This window comes from Nanorana parkeri, unplaced genomic scaffold (genome assembly GCF_000935625.1).
Source record: "Nanorana parkeri isolate BGI_ZX_2015 unplaced genomic scaffold, ASM93562v1 scaffold67, whole genome shotgun sequence".
NCBI lineage: Eukaryota > Metazoa > Chordata > Amphibia > Anura > Dicroglossidae > Nanorana > Nanorana parkeri.
Genome location: NW_017306335.1, coordinates 1201014 through 1218850, shown reverse-complemented (window position 1 = coordinate 1218850; position 17837 = coordinate 1201014). Strand labels below are relative to the sequence as shown.

Here is a 17837-nt window from a genome sequence, read left to right as displayed (position 1 = left end):
ATCTATCTATCTATCTATCTATCTTTCTATCTATCTATCCAATCTATTCCTCCCTCCATTTATTCCTAAATCCATCCATCAGTTCAGCCATCCCTTCTCCATTGCTCAGTGCATTCCTCCTTTCAATTGTCTAACCACCATCCATCTATCTATGCATCTATCTATTATCAATCAATCAATCCATCCATACAATCTATACCTCCCCATTTATTCCTATATCCATCCCATCTGTTCCGTCATCCTTCTCTATTGATCTGTGCATTCCTCCTTTCACCTGTTTATCCCTCATACCTTCATTCTATCTATCTATCTATCTATCTATCTATCTATCTATCTATCTATCTATCGATCTATCTATCTATCTATCTATCTATCTATCTATCTATCTATCTATCATGAATCATGAATCAAATATTGTAATACCTGAATCAGCTAATTAATTAATTTGTTAATTGTGTAAACTACACATCTTCTTACGCAGAATCCCTCTGTTCCCCATTCACACCTCTGCACGTGCTTTGTGGAGTGTATGCTAACATGATGCATGGTGTGTTGCCCTTTAAAAACACACTGAACTGTATCACACAGAGGTGAACCAGCCACATAGGAAATATTCTCTATTGTATTTATGTCATTGTACATTTGTCTTTTTGTTTTCATTGTTTTAGAAGCTCTTGTTTTCTCAAACTGCCTCTCTTTACATATGTCTGAACATACATGTGTTCGTGTCTTTGCTGCCTACATACATATCTTCACTATGTATGTAAATAAACTCATGTTGAATGATGCTTTGTGTGTTTTGTTACCTCTAAGTGCTTAAATGTATCAGTGCATCGAAACATTGTATACATCTGTACGTCTGTGATCAGATTTGCACATTTACAAGGGAAGGTGTGTGCCATTCAGTATTGTTCTGCGTGTATGAATCATTAGAACACGCATGGAGTAAGCTATTCCTCAATTAATATAGGCACACGGATCCTTGATGAGAGGTATTAGTACTCTGCGTGAATAGGGGTTTCTAATGCTGGAGAGGAAAAAGCAGGAATGATTGTCTCCACTGAGACCTACAGATACAGACACTCAGAATTCAGCATATGGCAAGAATCAATAAATATCAATTGAAAGAATGATGTGTAGATAATGGTGGAAGTTGCACTGTGCAAATGTCGGTAAATATGATTAGAAAATATATCAGAATTGCATCTGTTTACATCAAGAAGTTCAGATATCAATACAAATACTAAGACAAATGTATACCATACAAAGTAAGTAAGGTCACATAGTGCAAAGACTATACAGGTATGTGTACTGAGAATGATATCCAGCATACAGGATAAGAGAAGTACTACTGTGCAGAGTCCATACATACAGAATAAGAACAGATACTGAGAATTACACCCGGCATACAGGACAAGAGAAGTAATACTTTGCAGAGTCCATACATATAGAATAAGAACAGATACTGAGAATTACACCCAGCATACAGGATGAGAGAATTGGTACTGGGCCAAGTCCATAAATACAGAATAAGAACAGATACTGAGAATGACACCTGGCATACAGAACAAGTGAAGTACTACTTTGCAGAGTCCATACATACAGAATAAGAACAGATACTGAGAATTACACCCAACATACAGGATAAGAGAAGTACTACTGTGCAGAGTCCATGCATACAGAATAAGAACAGATACTGAGAATTACATCGAGCATACAGGACAAGAGAAGTGGTACTGTGCAGAGTCCATACATACAGAATAAGAACAGGTACTGAGAATTACATCCAACATACAGGATAAGAGAAGTACTACTGTGCAGAGTCCATACATACAGAATAAGAACAGATACTTAAAATTACACCCTGCATACAGGACAAGAGAAGTGGTACTGTGCAGAGTTTATACATACAGAATGAGAACAGATACTGAGAATTACACCCAGTATACAGGACAAGAGAAGTGGTACTGTGCAGAGTCCATGCATACAGAATAAGAACAGGTACTGAGAATTACACCCAATATACAGGATAAGAGAAGTACTACTGTGAAGAGTCCATGCATACAGATTGTGAACAGATACTGAGAATTACACCCAGCATACAGGACAAGAGAAGCGGTATTGTGCAGAGTCCATGCATACAGAATAAGAACAGATACTGAGAATTACACCCAGCATACAGGACAAGAGAAGTGGTACTGTGCAGAGTCCATACATACAGAATAAGAACGGATACTGAGAATTACATTGAGCATACAGGACAAGAGAAGTGGTACTGTGCAGAGGTCAGACATACAGAATAAGAACAGATACTTAGAATTGCAGTCTTTTAAAAGTTGCTATGCATGGTGCTATGTTCGTGTTACGGTGTCACTGTCTTTCCAGATCTGCTGTGTATCTTGGTCTCTCAGTAAAGTGTTTCGTCTTCCGCCTCAATGCCCTGTCAGCAAATCCTACCCATCCTGATCTGCCCCCCGGCACAAAAAAGCAAAGACTTCAGAGTTTCCGTTTAAATTCCCCTCCCCCTTCCACCCCGCCAGTGTCCTAAGGCACAGCGATGTAACACTAATGCAGCCTGCCAGCTGCTGTGCCATGCACAGAGCGCCAGCCTTACTAGTGTGCCAGACTCAGGATGAACTCTCTCCACTGCAAACTCTATTAACCCTTTTGTCTAATCCGCCACTCCTCTGGCTAAAAGTTGAACCAACTTCCTCCCACCCAAAAGAAAACTTTGTTTTCTAAAACACAAATAAGACTGCAACATATATTGTTAAAACATTCCCCCTAACTCTCTCCCTGCCATGTGCATATCCTGTAGGTTCTTTGTATGAACTCCTGTGGACTCCATTGGGATTATCTATTAAACTTATGCATAGTGTACAGCATTCGCATGGCACCAACATCTTTAGATGGCGCTGAGGAGTGTATGAATTTCCTATGCTCTTTAGCGCCACCTAGAGGCGCTAGAGATGTGCAAATGGCATCCAACCAGCTAAATGCTGGGGGAGGTTTTATAAAGACATCTGCATTTGTGTACTCCTGCAGTGACTACATATCCTAGTTTTACTGTGTTGGCTATGGAGCAGGAACGTGCGGCAGAGCCTCACCTAGTATTATGAAGAAAAAAGGTGTTGGCTTCAAGTCTGAAGCTGATAGCTTTTTCTCCATTCAGATTGTCTTGTAACAGGTTACAGAAAAGGGAAAGCCTCCCCGCTGTGTAATCTGTCATGGACGCTATGCTGCCTGTTAATTACAGGCAGCGCTGCATCCGCCTTTTGACAGGTAGTTAGGTTACACAGCAGAGGGCTTCCCCACTGCTTGTGTAACCTAACATAGTGAGGCAAGAGCTGTCACAGCCTCTACTCTGTGTTAGAGGCATGGACCAATGGCAAAGCACCATTGGTCCAAGCTGTCCAATCAAACAAAACAAAAACAGTGAGAACATCGATCTCGATGCCTCACCAGTGACGAGCAAGCGAGCGACAGGGAGGCGCCTCCCTGTCTCCTCCCTTCCTCCTCCCCACACAGCTTGGTTAGCTAGCTGGGGGCGAGGCTTCAGAGGGATGGGGCGGGGCTTAGGCAGGCTGGGCGATGCCTCACCCAGCACAGAGGTCACTGCTATGTGCATTGGCCCAGTTGCATTAGGAAAGACTCAAGAATGTGCAGGAAAAGGTGACAACACCACAGCCAATTCAGTGTCACCCTAGAATAGTGCCTGAGGGTCCACCTTGCTAGTGGGATGACAAAGTATGATTTCATTTTTAAGCAGTAAATATATAGCCAGAAATTATGAAACATTTAGACATACAGGAACATGCATGGCAACATATTTGTTTAAAGCCACGTTTAGGGCTTTACCCCCCTTCCTAAATCAATCCCAATTTTGCCAAGTATCTTCGCAGTCAGCTTTTCATTTATTAGAGTCCAGTGGATTCTATTTTTAACTGCCGAAATATTCAGCGTATTAGAGAGCCAGGCTTTAGCAATGGTCTGTTTTGTGGCAGTGAGAACATGAGTGAGAAGTTTGAATTCATACTTGGATATGTCGGACGGTCTGACATTCAGTAGCGCTTCACTCGGGGTCAGTTGTATGTTTCGCTTGAGGAGGGTGGAAAGCATGGCGTTCACCTGGGCCCACAGCCCCTGTGCGATGGGGCAGTTCGGGATTGCCATTTTTAGTGTGTATTTGTATTGTTCTATATCTATGGGGGCAGCCATCATTGTCCCATACATATTAGACGTCCCCGCCAGCCAGTGTAACGGCCTGCATGCCGGGATGCTCTGGTATGGTCATTTTTTACCCCAATTTGTAAGAAAGTAAACTTAGGCCTTGTTCACACAAAATGCAGAGCAGATCCGGTCAGGTTTTTGCACACGCACGCTAGTCTTTTAGATGCGTTTTTGACACGCTTTTGATGCGTTTTTGGCTAAAAAAATTATAATCATTTTTTTTTAAAGTTTAAAATGGGCTTTCAGTGGGTTCCAGGCATTGCGTTCCAGGCAGAGCAGAGCCCGAGCAGGTAAAATAGGGCCTGCTGCAGTTTTTTCACCTGCTCTGGACCTGCTCTGGAACTGCACGCTGCGATGTGAACTGGAGCAAAAAATACCATTGGAATACATTGGACGCAGTTTTGATCCGGTCTGCAACTGCTCTGCTCTGCACCTGCTCTGTGCTTGGTGTGAACAAGGCCTTACCCTTTAAGCCATTTTGACTACAAAACATCTCCCTCTCTCCTCATCTCCAATACACAGAGAGGAGGGGTTGTGTAGTTCACAGAAGAAAACTTGGAAGGCTCATAACATTGTTTAAAATTGTAGTTCAGGTACAAGCATACTGGATTCATATCAGGATCAACAGGCATTATTCTGTGCTTGCATGAAAAAAGAAAACGAATGCAGTCACCACAACTAAGGACTGGTAAGCTGAAATATATCACAAATTTTGATCCTGGGTTTAGATATTGCATTACGGCAACCCTGAAGTAATATAGTGTTCCAGGTGAACAGAAGAGTGAGAGGGAGGATCAGGGCTAAACAGGCATTGGGGGCGATGTGCCATGTACCAGTACACGCACATAGTAATTTAAACAGACAGGCAGCAAATAGTTGGATCACAGTGTCTCTTAAGGCGACGATGGTCTGCCCATTCTCCTATCAGCGGAAGTCTACTCTGAGTCTCGTTGCATGATTATCGCTTTAATTATTTTCGATAATGTGTCTCTGACCTCCGTCCGTGACTTCCATTCAAGGCTGGGGGCTGCATTTTGTCAGCCAGCTCGCACATTAAAATTAGACTACGAGCCGTCTTTATCCCGAAGCCTGGAGAGGCAGGGCTGTGTACACATGTATTATGAAATTCCAGATGGCAGCTTTATTAATAGATATAAAATATTCAGGCTCATCGCCCTGTACGGAGGGCATGGCACAAATTTAATCAGCTTATCCAAGTCCCTGGGTTTTCTAAAAATATGCCATCACCTTAACACTTGCGCCTCCGAGGGGTTATCTGCAAGGAATGTCAGGAAGTTCTGGTGCCCAACCCCCAAATATTATTTCCTGCCCAATACAATTCTTGATGGTCATTGATAAATGATAGAATTCTCATTAACAACAGAGATGTGCGACTTACGTGCCAAGCCCAGGCCTGTAAAACTTAAAATAGATCGAAATCCAATCATTAAAATCTCATATAAGCTTCAAAGCAATAATGTGGTTACAAAAGATTTTTCAGTCTTTTTAAATCTGCAGCTTTCATTAAAATAATCTCTTGTCATCCTGCCATGAAGGTCGTTGTTCATGCACTCCCTGTTATGGCATCTGTCTCCCATTTGTGCTCTTGAGTTGTCACCCTGTCACATGTGTCCCTGGTGGAGACTACAAAGTACATTGACACACATTACACATGTATGGTCCGCCGTCTTCAGAAAGCGGGTCCAGAGCAATGTTGCTGAGCTGATGCTGGTTTTAGGTCAGTGCAGGCCATAGACAGTCAGGTTGGGGACGAAAAAGCTAACTGACGCTGGACGATCTGCAGCCAGATGTGTTCTCTCTCTCTCTCTCTCTCTCGCTCTCTGTTGTTTTATCACGAACAACAAACTTCAGTTTCTTATGGGAACATCTCTTTCACCTGCCATTGTTAACTCAAGCATGTGCTTGCACATAATTAGTTGTCCTTTAACCCTTTTGCTGCCATGGATGCAAGTGTGGTAGCACCGACCTGTACACAGACTCCTGTACCCAGCTATAGCAGCTGGGAGCTTGTTTACACTCCCTCAGCCAGCTGTCAGCTTTCATGTGGATTTGGGTGGCTGTAAAGCAACCCAACAACGTCCACATGTGCAGTAACTTGCTGCACCCCCGGTTAACCCTCCCGCCATGTATTTCAGGCTCTTCTGCCCCTCCTGAGCACCCAGGACTTGTGGGCAGATGGCAACGGGGAAAGTAGAGGATGATATCAATGAACATCTGCTCACTGATCATCCCTGCAGTGAATAAAGATGGAAGCGACAAGCTTTTCGCCACTTCCGGTTTCATTCCCCTGTCACTTCCGATGTGCAGTCACATAAGGGGCCTGCCAGCCCCCTGTGTGATAGCAATAATGTTAGATGAAAGAAAAGAAAAGTTAAAAAAAAAAGTTTAATAAAAATAAATCAAAAAAGCCAAAAACATTTTTAAAGTCAGCACCCCCACAAACACATGCAAACGAATGTCGAGTGTTCTTTTGTACAAAAAGGACAATTGCCCATTATGTATAGCTGTGCACAGCAGAGTGAGAACAATAATTCTAGGGCTATCTTTCATGGTTAGCTCTAAATTTATAACCTGTATATGCTTTTAAATGCTTTTAAAGCGTCGCCTATGGACACTTTTTGGTACCGTTGTTTTTTCGCTGTTTCACAGGTGAGTGCAATTTTAAAGCTTGACAAAAAAATGGTTATTCTGTTGTGTTTATGTGCACTAAAATTTATTTGATCATATCTTTTACTGAAAAATTGGTTAATAAGCAGTTAGGCTAATATCCTGTAAGTATAACATTGCATCTGCCACCATTTTATTTTACAGCATCTCTGCTTTTAGGAAATATATCATTGAGGGGAAGGGGGGTTAAGGCCTAAAAGATAGTATTCGTTCATGTGTATCTACAATAAACCCTTTTGCAAAAAAGTGCACTTCTTCAACTGTTTCCATTGTTTAGGGCAGCTTTGGTCATATGCGGCCCGGTACCATTTGATCCGCGGACCGGTACCGGTCCGCGGACCGGGGGTTGGGGAACACTGATACACGGGATCCAAGGCTTATAGCAGCTGTGTCAATAAGAGTCAACAAATGTCTAACCTTTGGCATAGCTGACCTATGGTATTTATGGTACTATGTTGCCATCTGTTTGCAGGCAGAAATACTTCCCTCATGGAAACTGATGTAGGACCCAAGTAGAAAGGGCTATGATGATGTGGGGATGGCTGCTTTTTAAGATAAAATGGTTTGCAGTTTAAGCTGAAGCAGGACTCTACCACAGGGGAATACTGAAGTTCCACTACAAGAGAAAAAGAGGCTGCCAAGATCAAGAACCTGTTTTCCTGCTATTGCTTCATGCCTGTAGTCCTGTTCACTAACATTTATGGGCCAGCTATAATGGAAGCTAAAGTAATGTATTCCTGTTGCATACAGACTATTGCCAATGTTTGTTTGCTAGGGCAGGATAGATCATGTCTGCATGTATGTACAGTATGCATACACACTGTATTTATAGCGCTCTGTATGTCTCGTATTGTCTCCCTGTAGCTGTCCGTAGTTTGTACTTTCATCATTCTGTTTTATAAAAGCACATTAGTATACTAATAGGTTTGATCCTCGGGCTTTATTGCTAGAATTAAGACAAACAGCCAAAAGGAAAAAGCAAGGTAATTGGGGGCTCGTCCGGGATTTGCACTAATGTCCAATTAAAACAGATCTTTTTCCTGTAGTTTTTTTGCTGCTGCTCGTTGTCATGGACAGGGGTACAGAGGGCACAGAGATGAAGGAGAATGACTGATGCACAAGGTATCGCTGTCCATTGCGCAGAAACCGACCAGCATGCTGGTCAGGAGAAATATCACGAGAAGCCCAAGTTCCCCAGACACATGTAATAACTGTAAGCAACATGCACACACTAATACCTCACTGTTGACCCAGATGTCAAGGAATCACACAGTGGTCCACCTACTAAAGCAAGATCTTTGTTTGGTGGAGGAGTGAAGAGAGAACTTACTTTGGGAAAGTAAAACAAGGCTTTGAAACAGTTATCACAGCCTACAGTACCACCAATGGAGAGAGACTCATCCAAATGTAGCTGGCTGGACACACACGGGCACAAACAAATCTTTTATACAATCTGGTGCACTCCAAGGGCTGTGGAGCAGCCACGTGATTCTCACATGTTCTTCTTTGGCTACACTGCGAGCTAGAATCCTTTGCATTATCACCTTTCTCACTGTCCACACAAAAATTGCCACCTCCTGCAGTCTGTCAGCTGACTGGTGTGCTAGGCAACCATGCATACACACACAGACACACACACACACACACACAGACACACACATGATAGTTTCCAAATACGGACACTAATTTGCATGCAATTTCACACAGGTTAACAGCAAACAGGTACTGGTAATACCAGGTAGCAATCTCTGTAGGAGAATGAATTCTTAGCTTAGCAAACCAAAGTCTGGTATTTATTTTGGAAATTTAATATCCCTAACAACTACAAAAAAGTGACACACAGAAATGTGGCTATTTGCTTTGAAATAAAAAGGGAGAAAGGACAGAAGTTAATTTTACTGTTACTGTTGTCAGGGGCATGCAGGAAAATTCAGCAATTCGCCTGTTCATAACAGGCTCGAATTACCCCATTCATTTTAACTGCTGCTCAATTTATAGAGGAATGGATGTGGGACGGACTCCTACCCTTGGCCTGTCACCTCTAGAGATGTTACCTTACCTGCTGTGAGGAGAGGTCTTTCTTCTATAGGTTATATGGGCCAGCCGATTCTGATGTCTGGATCAGGGTTAGGATTTTTGATACCAGCACATCATCGCAATCACAGTAAGTCCAAACTCGACATGGCTGCCATATATGGGACCTATACAACTGTTTAGTCTGTCCCTTTGTTGTTCTGTAAAGCCAGGATATACCAATCTGCATCTGCATGAAATTTATAATGTGTACTGTCAGAAGGGATTATTTTCATCTCCTTACGACTAATATTTTGGATTCTATTAGAGATAAACCATATAACCTCTGCTCTGACCGTAAGAAGATAAATGTTGCAGTCTGGTGCCTCCAATATTGGATGACTTTGCCCCCTACTAATTTTTGCAGCAGACATGTCTGAAGGACTCTTTTGAGGGCTGGTGAGGTGACAGTTATCCACCCTTACCTGCGCACAAGCCTACATGACCGGTCAGAGCTTGTTAGGAGCTTGGTTTTAATGTCTTCGATCCCTAAGCCCCAGCTGGCCACAAATCACACTCAAATTGTGGACATGTGTTTACTACGGAAAGCTGCATAAACTGTTAGGCCGGGCTCACACCTTAGGTGGCACTGTTTGTGCACTTTGTACGCGCTCGTTCACCGTGCTGTTATTTACACGTTTATGCGCGTTGTGCACATTTTTATGCGTGTTTGTACGCGCATACAAGAAGACGCACGTTTTGACTGGCAGCTTAGGAAACATTGCAGGAAATGGACGATTGTGAGTACAAACATGCACGAAAATGTGCAACATGCTTCTGCTGCGCTTTTTCGGGCATATGTGGACACAAAGTACAAAACCTGACACATTTTTTATCTTCTTCACTAGGCATAAATAATGTTGGAGAGATCCAAAATGAAGTAAGGGAACTGTCCTAAGCAGGGGCACATATATAAAAGCCGGAAAGCAATTCTAGCCTTTGCCATGGTTCAATCAAAATGTTACCTTACCACCCATTTGGTATAGGTTGAAGATCAGGGATGCTTATTAATATGCTTTATTTTTAGCCTGTCTTGAGCACCAAAACTCCTGTGCTAGGAACTATTTTGCCCAACCATAAATAACCAAAATGTTGGATGACTGTACCTTCTTTGGGTCTTTTGTGTCTTGTTGGAGCACAGTTCTGGCAAACTGACAGTGCTTTACTGAACACACTTTTGCTCAGTAACACTCACTAATACAAGCTTCACTCATGGCAAGTTCAGTTCAAAGCCCAACTTCATCCCAAACTTTTCTAGTCTGGTATAATGTGGAATGCTAAAATTATTTATAACCTGAGATATCATACATTTTCTAGGTGGATCCAATCACCATGGAATGTGTGAAGGGAGATGCTGATTGTCCAAGAACATGACAAGAAGGTGTGAAAGTTTGTGAATAAGGCAATAGGTAGAAAAGGATTAACGCGTCACAAGCCTTTACTCCTCCCCTCAACATCTGCTTTAAGACATTCCATGATGATTGGACTAAGGTCACTGAGTTACCTGGTTCCGAGCACTTATTAGAAATGAGGAAGCCTTCAATAGTATAGAAAAGGTCCATCTGATTGTGACCAACTTCACCTAGCTAAAAATATGAATTTCCATTTGTGTGACAGTGATGATTCCTGCAGTAAGAAGTTGCTGTGCACAGCCTGGGACATTCGGGAAGACTGCCAGACAAGCGGCACCACATTGAAGCAGCCTGGAGACGAGGAGGTGGTGACCAAGGCCAGTTTGCACCATACAGGCTCTCCGGTGAGAATGGGCAAAGGGAAAAACACTGCCACTTGTTCGCACGGGAACAACAACGACTATGAGCTGTCCTTGGATCTCAAGAACAAACAGGTGAGAGGCTGTGGTAGATGGACATGGGACACGTCTCTGAGTCCCAAAGCTACTTTATTGCTGCACTTAGATGGTTGTCAATGTTAAGTGATCAGCAAAGCAGCAGTACTCTGAGTCCTTTGATAACATAGGAATGGGCAAAATTGAGTTTTAATTTCCCCAAATTTCAGCAAAAATATGAAAATTTATGTGAACTTTTTCTGCTTGGCAAAATGCGTTGGATTTAATGGGAAAGGTCAAAGATCAGGAGGTTTTGGGGTTTTAAGGTTTTAAGGTTTAAGCTTTAGATGGCTGCTGAGGGTTGCAGAAGCCTCTTTGAAATATTCCAGACCTGTTCTTGTACCAAAAATTTTTCCTCATTAGCCCTATTAATGTTATCCCAGAAAAATAACAGACAGCAAAAAATAAATTAAATTAAATTAAAAGGGGCAACACACCAATAACAATCAAACTTACAAAGAAAAAGAAAGACAAATACAAAGAACACTAAAGCGGGTCATATACCGTTATGTTTTTTTTGTTCGAACTGCGGGCTGGAAAAAAAAAAATTATTCCTCCATCCACGTTAAACAGGTGGACTAGGCTATTGTATTTTAACAGAGGCAAGTGTGCCGCTGTCAGAATACCTGAAACTCCCAAATAAACCTACACCCTGTTGATTAAAAAAAAAGAGAAGATCATTTTCTTTTTAAAGCTAATTTTGAAAATACATTGCTTTGGTGTCATTTTGGCCAATTACAAAATTGGTAATTACACACCTTACAATTATCGTTCGATTTCTTTTGTCCTGTCATCGAACCCCCGTTCAATCTTTGCTCAAATACCCCATCATGTACAGACCAATGTAGATTTCAATTATTATTCGTTAGCAATACAAACTGTCCGAATTTCATCGATCGACAGAACGGATTTTAGTTTGCGCATGTGCAGTGTTCGTGTTGCGATTTTTTTCTATACAAAAACGGCACTAATCCATCGATTTTTGTACGATTCGAAGAAAGATTTCTAGCCTGCCCTATAGACAAAATCATAGACTAAATTGTTTTTAGAAGGTTCATTTGATTTTCTAATAGTTAATGGGGTCAAATCAACGAGCGACTTTAACCGTAGTGATGGTTGGAAAGAATTAGAGGAGCAAGATGGAAATTTTTTCTCGAACGAACAAATTTCCGACCGTGATTGTGGTTTTCGTTTGGGAAACTTCATTAATTCCAAAATTGAATGTTAAAATCAAATGGTTACCAAACGCAGCTGCTATGTTCTCCGCCGCTTTTTTGTCATCCTGGCACCCGGCTCCAGGTTCAGTACACTGCACTGTGTATGTGCTGTAGGCAGAGTACACACAAAACAAAATTTCTAGAAGAAAGGGGAAGGAGGTTTTTTTTGGAAGAGTCATATAAAGTCTCTTCAACCAAAAAAGTTTACCAATTTTTTTTTACTTCAGTTCAACTTTAAAATAGGCTTTTCAATTATTTTAGAAGTACATTAATACATTATTGACACCCTATTCAGCATCAGTTTAATTTTTCAGAAAAGTTTAACCTTTTATTAAAAAGCCATTCCTAAGGTCCAGTCCAATGACTTTACCTAGGCTGAGATGATGTCATCAGTCGGCGGCAGGCAGAAGGAAGCATTTCCTCAGTCACATCTTCCCCGTGATCAGACTGCAACATTGTTCCTTTGTAGCAAGTCAAGACATTTGTGAACACAGCCAAGAACTGCACAGGCTCCAGAATTTACTTAGTTGTGTCACCGCTGAGCTGGCGTCTGAGTCCGGGAAGTAGATGATGACCCTGGATGATGCCCGAACAATGGCACTGTCCTTCTGGAGATAAAAGCAGATAAAGCCATAGTCTGGGGAGGTAATGTGATCCCACTGAGAAGTATTAAATACCTGGAAGTGTTACACTGACACATAACTTAGCATGCATGAAGGTACCATGAAAAATGATATCTGGTGCTAGGTCCGCTTTTATGGGATATGGATGGGAAAGGTTTAGTGCAGACAGAAATACTGATTGGCCTCTGCCTATGATTCATAAACACAGAGTCCTTATAGATTCTCCTGACCTTCTTTGCTTTTTCTTCTGGAATGATATAATTTCCAAATACCCGCTGGCAAAAGGAAACGCTGAACTCTCAATGCCATTTGGGGAAATGTGATTAGTATCTCTTTGCGTCTTTGCAGTATTACAGTTCGTGCCCTCTGAAAGTAGATTTATTTTATTCCCCCTTGAACATTAAGCCGGCTCGGTCATCAAACCGCCACTTCCGAAGACAGCAGCTCAAAGCCGCCTGTTAGATTCCATGTTTGTTAGAAAGTGACTGAAAAAAAAAATGATGTTCTTATATTTCACTGCATTATAAATTCAAATGTCTTATATCTCAAAAGATGCTACAATATGCCCGCTGTGCAGAATAAGGGCGCATTCTTATACGTGAATGTGTTGTTAAGGAGCTCCAGGAATGTAAAAAGTTAACCCTTGCAAGGATTAACTGTTTGTTTTGGTCTAGGGCCTCAAATTAAAAAAAATACTCACCTAATCCTTGGTCCCTCTGAGCTGCCAGACCACCCCCCCTGCAGCCTCTTCTCCACTGAGCCCCAGCGGTCTAAGGACTGCTGACATCTGAGGGACATATCACAGCTGCAGGATAGAGGATCAGAGGAAGTGTATCTACTGAATACTGGCCCAAGAGAAAAATGTGCAGTTAACCCTTGCAGTGCGGGGCTAACCCTACTGCAAGGGTGAACTATTTACATTCCTGTAATTCTTCTTTAAAGCTCCAGCCTTGAGCAAGAGAAGGAAGGGTAAAGCCACTGTCAGGTTTTTATTGCCACATGTTTCCCTTTGGGAAGATTTCCCACACTTCCTGTCAGGACAGGGAGCGATGGAAAATCTGTTTGTTAGGGACACAGACAAACACAAAACCAAATTTTTAGCAGAGTTGCAAGAACTGCAAACTTGTTGCTGTCCCTTACTGTCCTGGTGACAACTGCTCCACCATTTTATGTTCTACAAAATCAAGAAGTGAGAGGAAAAACCTACCAACAACATTAAAACGGGGTTTCTAACCCTTCCCCTTGCTATCCAAGTTCCAGAAAAATGTTTGACCTTAGTTCCAGTGTAACTATTTATTGAGTTAACAGACTGAGATCACATTATTTTTCCTTTGTTACAGATTGAAATGCTGGAGCACAAGTATGGCGGTCACCTGGTTTCCCGAAGAGCCGCGTGCACTATCCAGACTGCTTTCCGCCAGTACCAGCTCAGCAAGAACTTTGAAAAGATCCGGGACTCGCTTCTTCAGAGTCGGTTGCCCAGACGTATCTCCTTGCGGAAGGTGCGAGTGCATAACCCCGATAACTTTGCCTCTGCTGAAAAGGCTCTGCTCGAGAGCTACAACCTCATGGGTATTCCCTTGGTAAGGTCTCCTTCTCTTCCAGCCACCATCAGCGGAGCATTAACCGAGCTGGAAGACTCCTTCACCGAGCAGGTACAATCATTGGCCAAATCTATTGACGATGCTCTTAGCACGTGGAGTCTGAAGACCATGTGTGCCTTCCCGGAAGCTGGCTCTTACCAGATCCGAGAGACTTTCATGCAGCAGAATCCTGAAATGGAACCGGCAAAACGGGAAGAGCGAGAATACGAGGAAGGGCAATTGGGGACATTGCCGAAGAGCAGCAGTACGTTGATGATGGCATTCAGAGATGTGACTGTTCAGATAGACAATAATAATATCTCGGTCTCAACATCAACTTCTCTGTCTATGTCCAACTGTCTTGCGGAAGCTCCAAATTCAAAACCAGAAGAAGATCGGACTGGTGGAGAAAGCAATCCAGAGCCCCCTTCTCAGGAAGGACCAACAAATGACTCTCAGCTTATTCAGAACTCCTTTCCAGAAGTCAATGGAGAAGGGCTGGGGAAGGAGCTAGTGGGGCCTGTCCAGGCCGAAACAGAACCAGCTGACCTCTCAGAACAACTGAGCAGCAGTAGCACGTCTACCTCGGCAAAGTCTGTGTCAGAGGTTTCTTCTAAGGAGGCCTTGCAAGCCATGATCCTCAGCCTTCCTAGATACTATTGTGAGAATCCAGCCAGCTGTCGCTCTCCGACTTTGTCCACAGACACCATAAGGAAAAGACTCTACCGCATTGGACTCAACCTCTTTAACGTGTAAGCACAGGCAGAGGGCTAATTAGCTATTGGCAAAATTGCAATAGGTCTGGCAACAAATCCTAAATCATTAAAGTATATGTAAACCCAAAGCTATTATATTAACTTTGTATAGAGTAGAGAATGTCTAATTCCCAAGGTTTTCCTCTTCTGTCTGTGTCCCGTACCTGTGCAGAGACACAAAAGGAAGTGAGAGGAAAACTCCCCAAGTTGAATGGAAATTCCCTCTTAGATTGTTGTCACTAGAACAAGTGTCCCCACTGGAACATCTTTTTCTGGTTACAGATGTTACATTTTGGATTTCCTAAAATGTAATCACTTTGGGAGTGAGGTAACGGGATGCTTGCTGGTAGTACCATGTACTTCTGTTGCTGGGTATTAAAGTCCTACACGCTGAAGTTTGATGACTTTCTCTGCTTGCTCAAAGTATGTTGGTAGATTTCCCTAGTGAAATGAATCATCAGCCATGAGCTATAGACATAATCATTTTTAGAAGGTGTTCCCTGAGACCTGAAAATAATTGTATATATTTTAATAATATAAAGAACTATGGCTAAAACCAATAAGTCCTACAAAAGTATATCGGACAGCAGCCTGGATGTACTGTACATAATGTTGGGTGTACTGCTGAAAATCATAATATAATACTGGATGTAACAAGTGAGGTTGGAGTTAGCATAAATGTGCCCTAGTTCAGGTGCCAAAGGTTTTGACTTTAAAATAATCCTGCGATCAGTCTGTGAACATTAAAATACTTACACAGTCATAACAAGCAGTAGATAGGCTTTGAAACAAGCTTTCACTAACCTCTGTAGCTGCAGACACTGTGCGATTCATCCTCAAATTTCCAACAAATGCAATGTAGTCTTTCAAGTGCTTCTCTCAGCAGGACTTGAGCTCCCCCTGTTTCTCCCTGCTAGCAGTGACTCAGCAGCTCATCTTCCCCTGCTTCTCCCTCCCTGCAGTTACTCACCAGGTCAGTTAAAGCTTCTCCCCCCTTCCAGCAGTGACTCGGAAGTTCAGCTTATTCTTCTATTGCCTTCTAGCAGTGACTGGACTTCTGTGAGCTGTCCTGTTAGAAGGTACCAGTAGATTGGGATGAGCTGTTGAGTTACTGCTGAGTTACTGCTTGTTGATAATAGGTAAGTACTAGATTGTTCAAAGCCTGACCACAGATTTATAGATGTCTTGCGGATGCATAACCTCTGTATCTGTCAGGTTACTGACCATTTCTGAGAATTGCCAAGTTCTTCAATGTGATAAGTGTAAATCACGCAAACTAAAAATAAATATATTTGTAAAAAATTGCCAAATTCTATGGCTTTAGAAGCACCCATCACATTTCCAAAAGCTGATAATTGGCGTACCAGGCCTGCAGGACTGCTTAACTGTACCCTGCCTCCCCCTTTTACTCTCCATCCTAAACATTTGGGTTGCAGACTTTTTTTTTAATCTTCCGTTCTCCTTTTAAAATAATAGATATTTATTCCAAAATAATCCAATCACAGCTTTCCTTTTGGTGCAAATTTGGTAACTTATTGTTGTTCTCTCCACAGTAATCCTGACAAGGGCATCCAGTTCTTGATCTCTCGTGGTTTTATCCCCGACACCCCTATAGGGGTGGCGCACTTTTTGCTTCAGAGGAAGGGTCTTAGTCGGCAAATGATTGGAGAGTTCCTAGGGAACAGTAAGAAGGTCTTCAACCGTGACGTCCTTGAGTGAGTAACAATCAGATACTACAAAATTGTGCCGGACAGCCGAGGGTTGCCTCGTGACTTGTTCTGTGAATAAAGATTTGGATGGGAGCCAGTGAGGGAATAGGAGGGCAATTGCCCTTCCACTACATTTTAATGTAAATTCAAAAGTTAATTTGATTGTTTTTAATGTGTAGTTTTCATAAAAATAATCCCTGGGGAGCCTGCCTTGTTTAGGCACCTTCTGTTAGGGTGACAGCTTGTGCTCCTGCATTGTCACCCTGTCACATGCTCCTCTCATGGAGAACATGCCGATACACATCGCACAGGCATGGTCCACCGTTGTCACTGTAGGAAACCTGTCCAGAACAATGTTGTGCAGCTGATGCTGGAGTACGTTCATATAGAAATAAAGTGGCTGAAAGAGACTGTAGGAGATCAACAGCACTGAGATGCACAAAATAGTTGGAAACAGTATTTTATGAAAAAAGGCAGGTATTTGAAGACCTACTAAAGCAATTGATTTATATTTTCCCCACATTCACATGCAGTCCAAGCTGTTCATCAAATGTGACAGTTACAGGGGTTGGGACAAACCATATAACACTGCTGGAGATGCAGTGCTATATGGTTTTATTTATGTAGTTTTTTTAATGTAGTTTGTTTTCCAAAAGAAAAATAGAATGTTCCTTAAAAAGTGTTAACTGGAGGTGGCCTTTAATTTGTTAGTCCATCTAAAACTACCCTATCTACATTGTGACAACGCTGCTGTGCCATTCCAGTGCAGAACACGGACATCAGTGGACAAATTACAGATCTACTGGCAGGTTAGACAGGTAATACAACTATGTTATGGGGAGACAAAACAGAAACTGCTGAGTTAAAGTTAAACTCCAGAATAAGCAAATATTGTCTACATACAAGAGTTGTGTATTCTTAAATCTTGGTGTGCTTTGTGTATGTCTTCCAGATCTGTGCAGTAATCCAGTGTGATACTTTACCTCTGTGCAGGAGCTTCCTGTAACAAAGACCGGTCACTACTGCTCTCTCTCAATGTGCAGGGCGACTGGTCTTGTATCTGCCCCTCCTGTAGTTTTCTGCAGGCAGCCTGCAGTGGTTGGACACCTACTT

The 17837-nt window shown here is 42.3% G+C and overlaps 1 protein-coding gene across 4 annotated transcripts in view; it reads left to right on the top strand.

Moving 5' to 3' along the window:
• The window catches only part of IQSEC3 (IQ motif and Sec7 domain 3), an 84098-nt gene that overhangs the window by 52962 nt on the left and 13299 nt on the right, over window positions 1-17837 (top strand). For all 4 annotated transcript variants that reach the window (XM_018576472.1, XM_018576473.1, XM_018576474.1 and 1 more), the window contains exons 3-5: window positions 10609-10837; window positions 14018-15012; window positions 16569-16730. In XM_018576472.1, coding sequence (XP_018431974.1) covers window positions 10609-10837; window positions 14018-15012; window positions 16569-16730 — 1386 coding nt within the window. The remainder of the gene's footprint in view (window positions 1-10608; window positions 10838-14017; window positions 15013-16568; window positions 16731-17837) is intronic.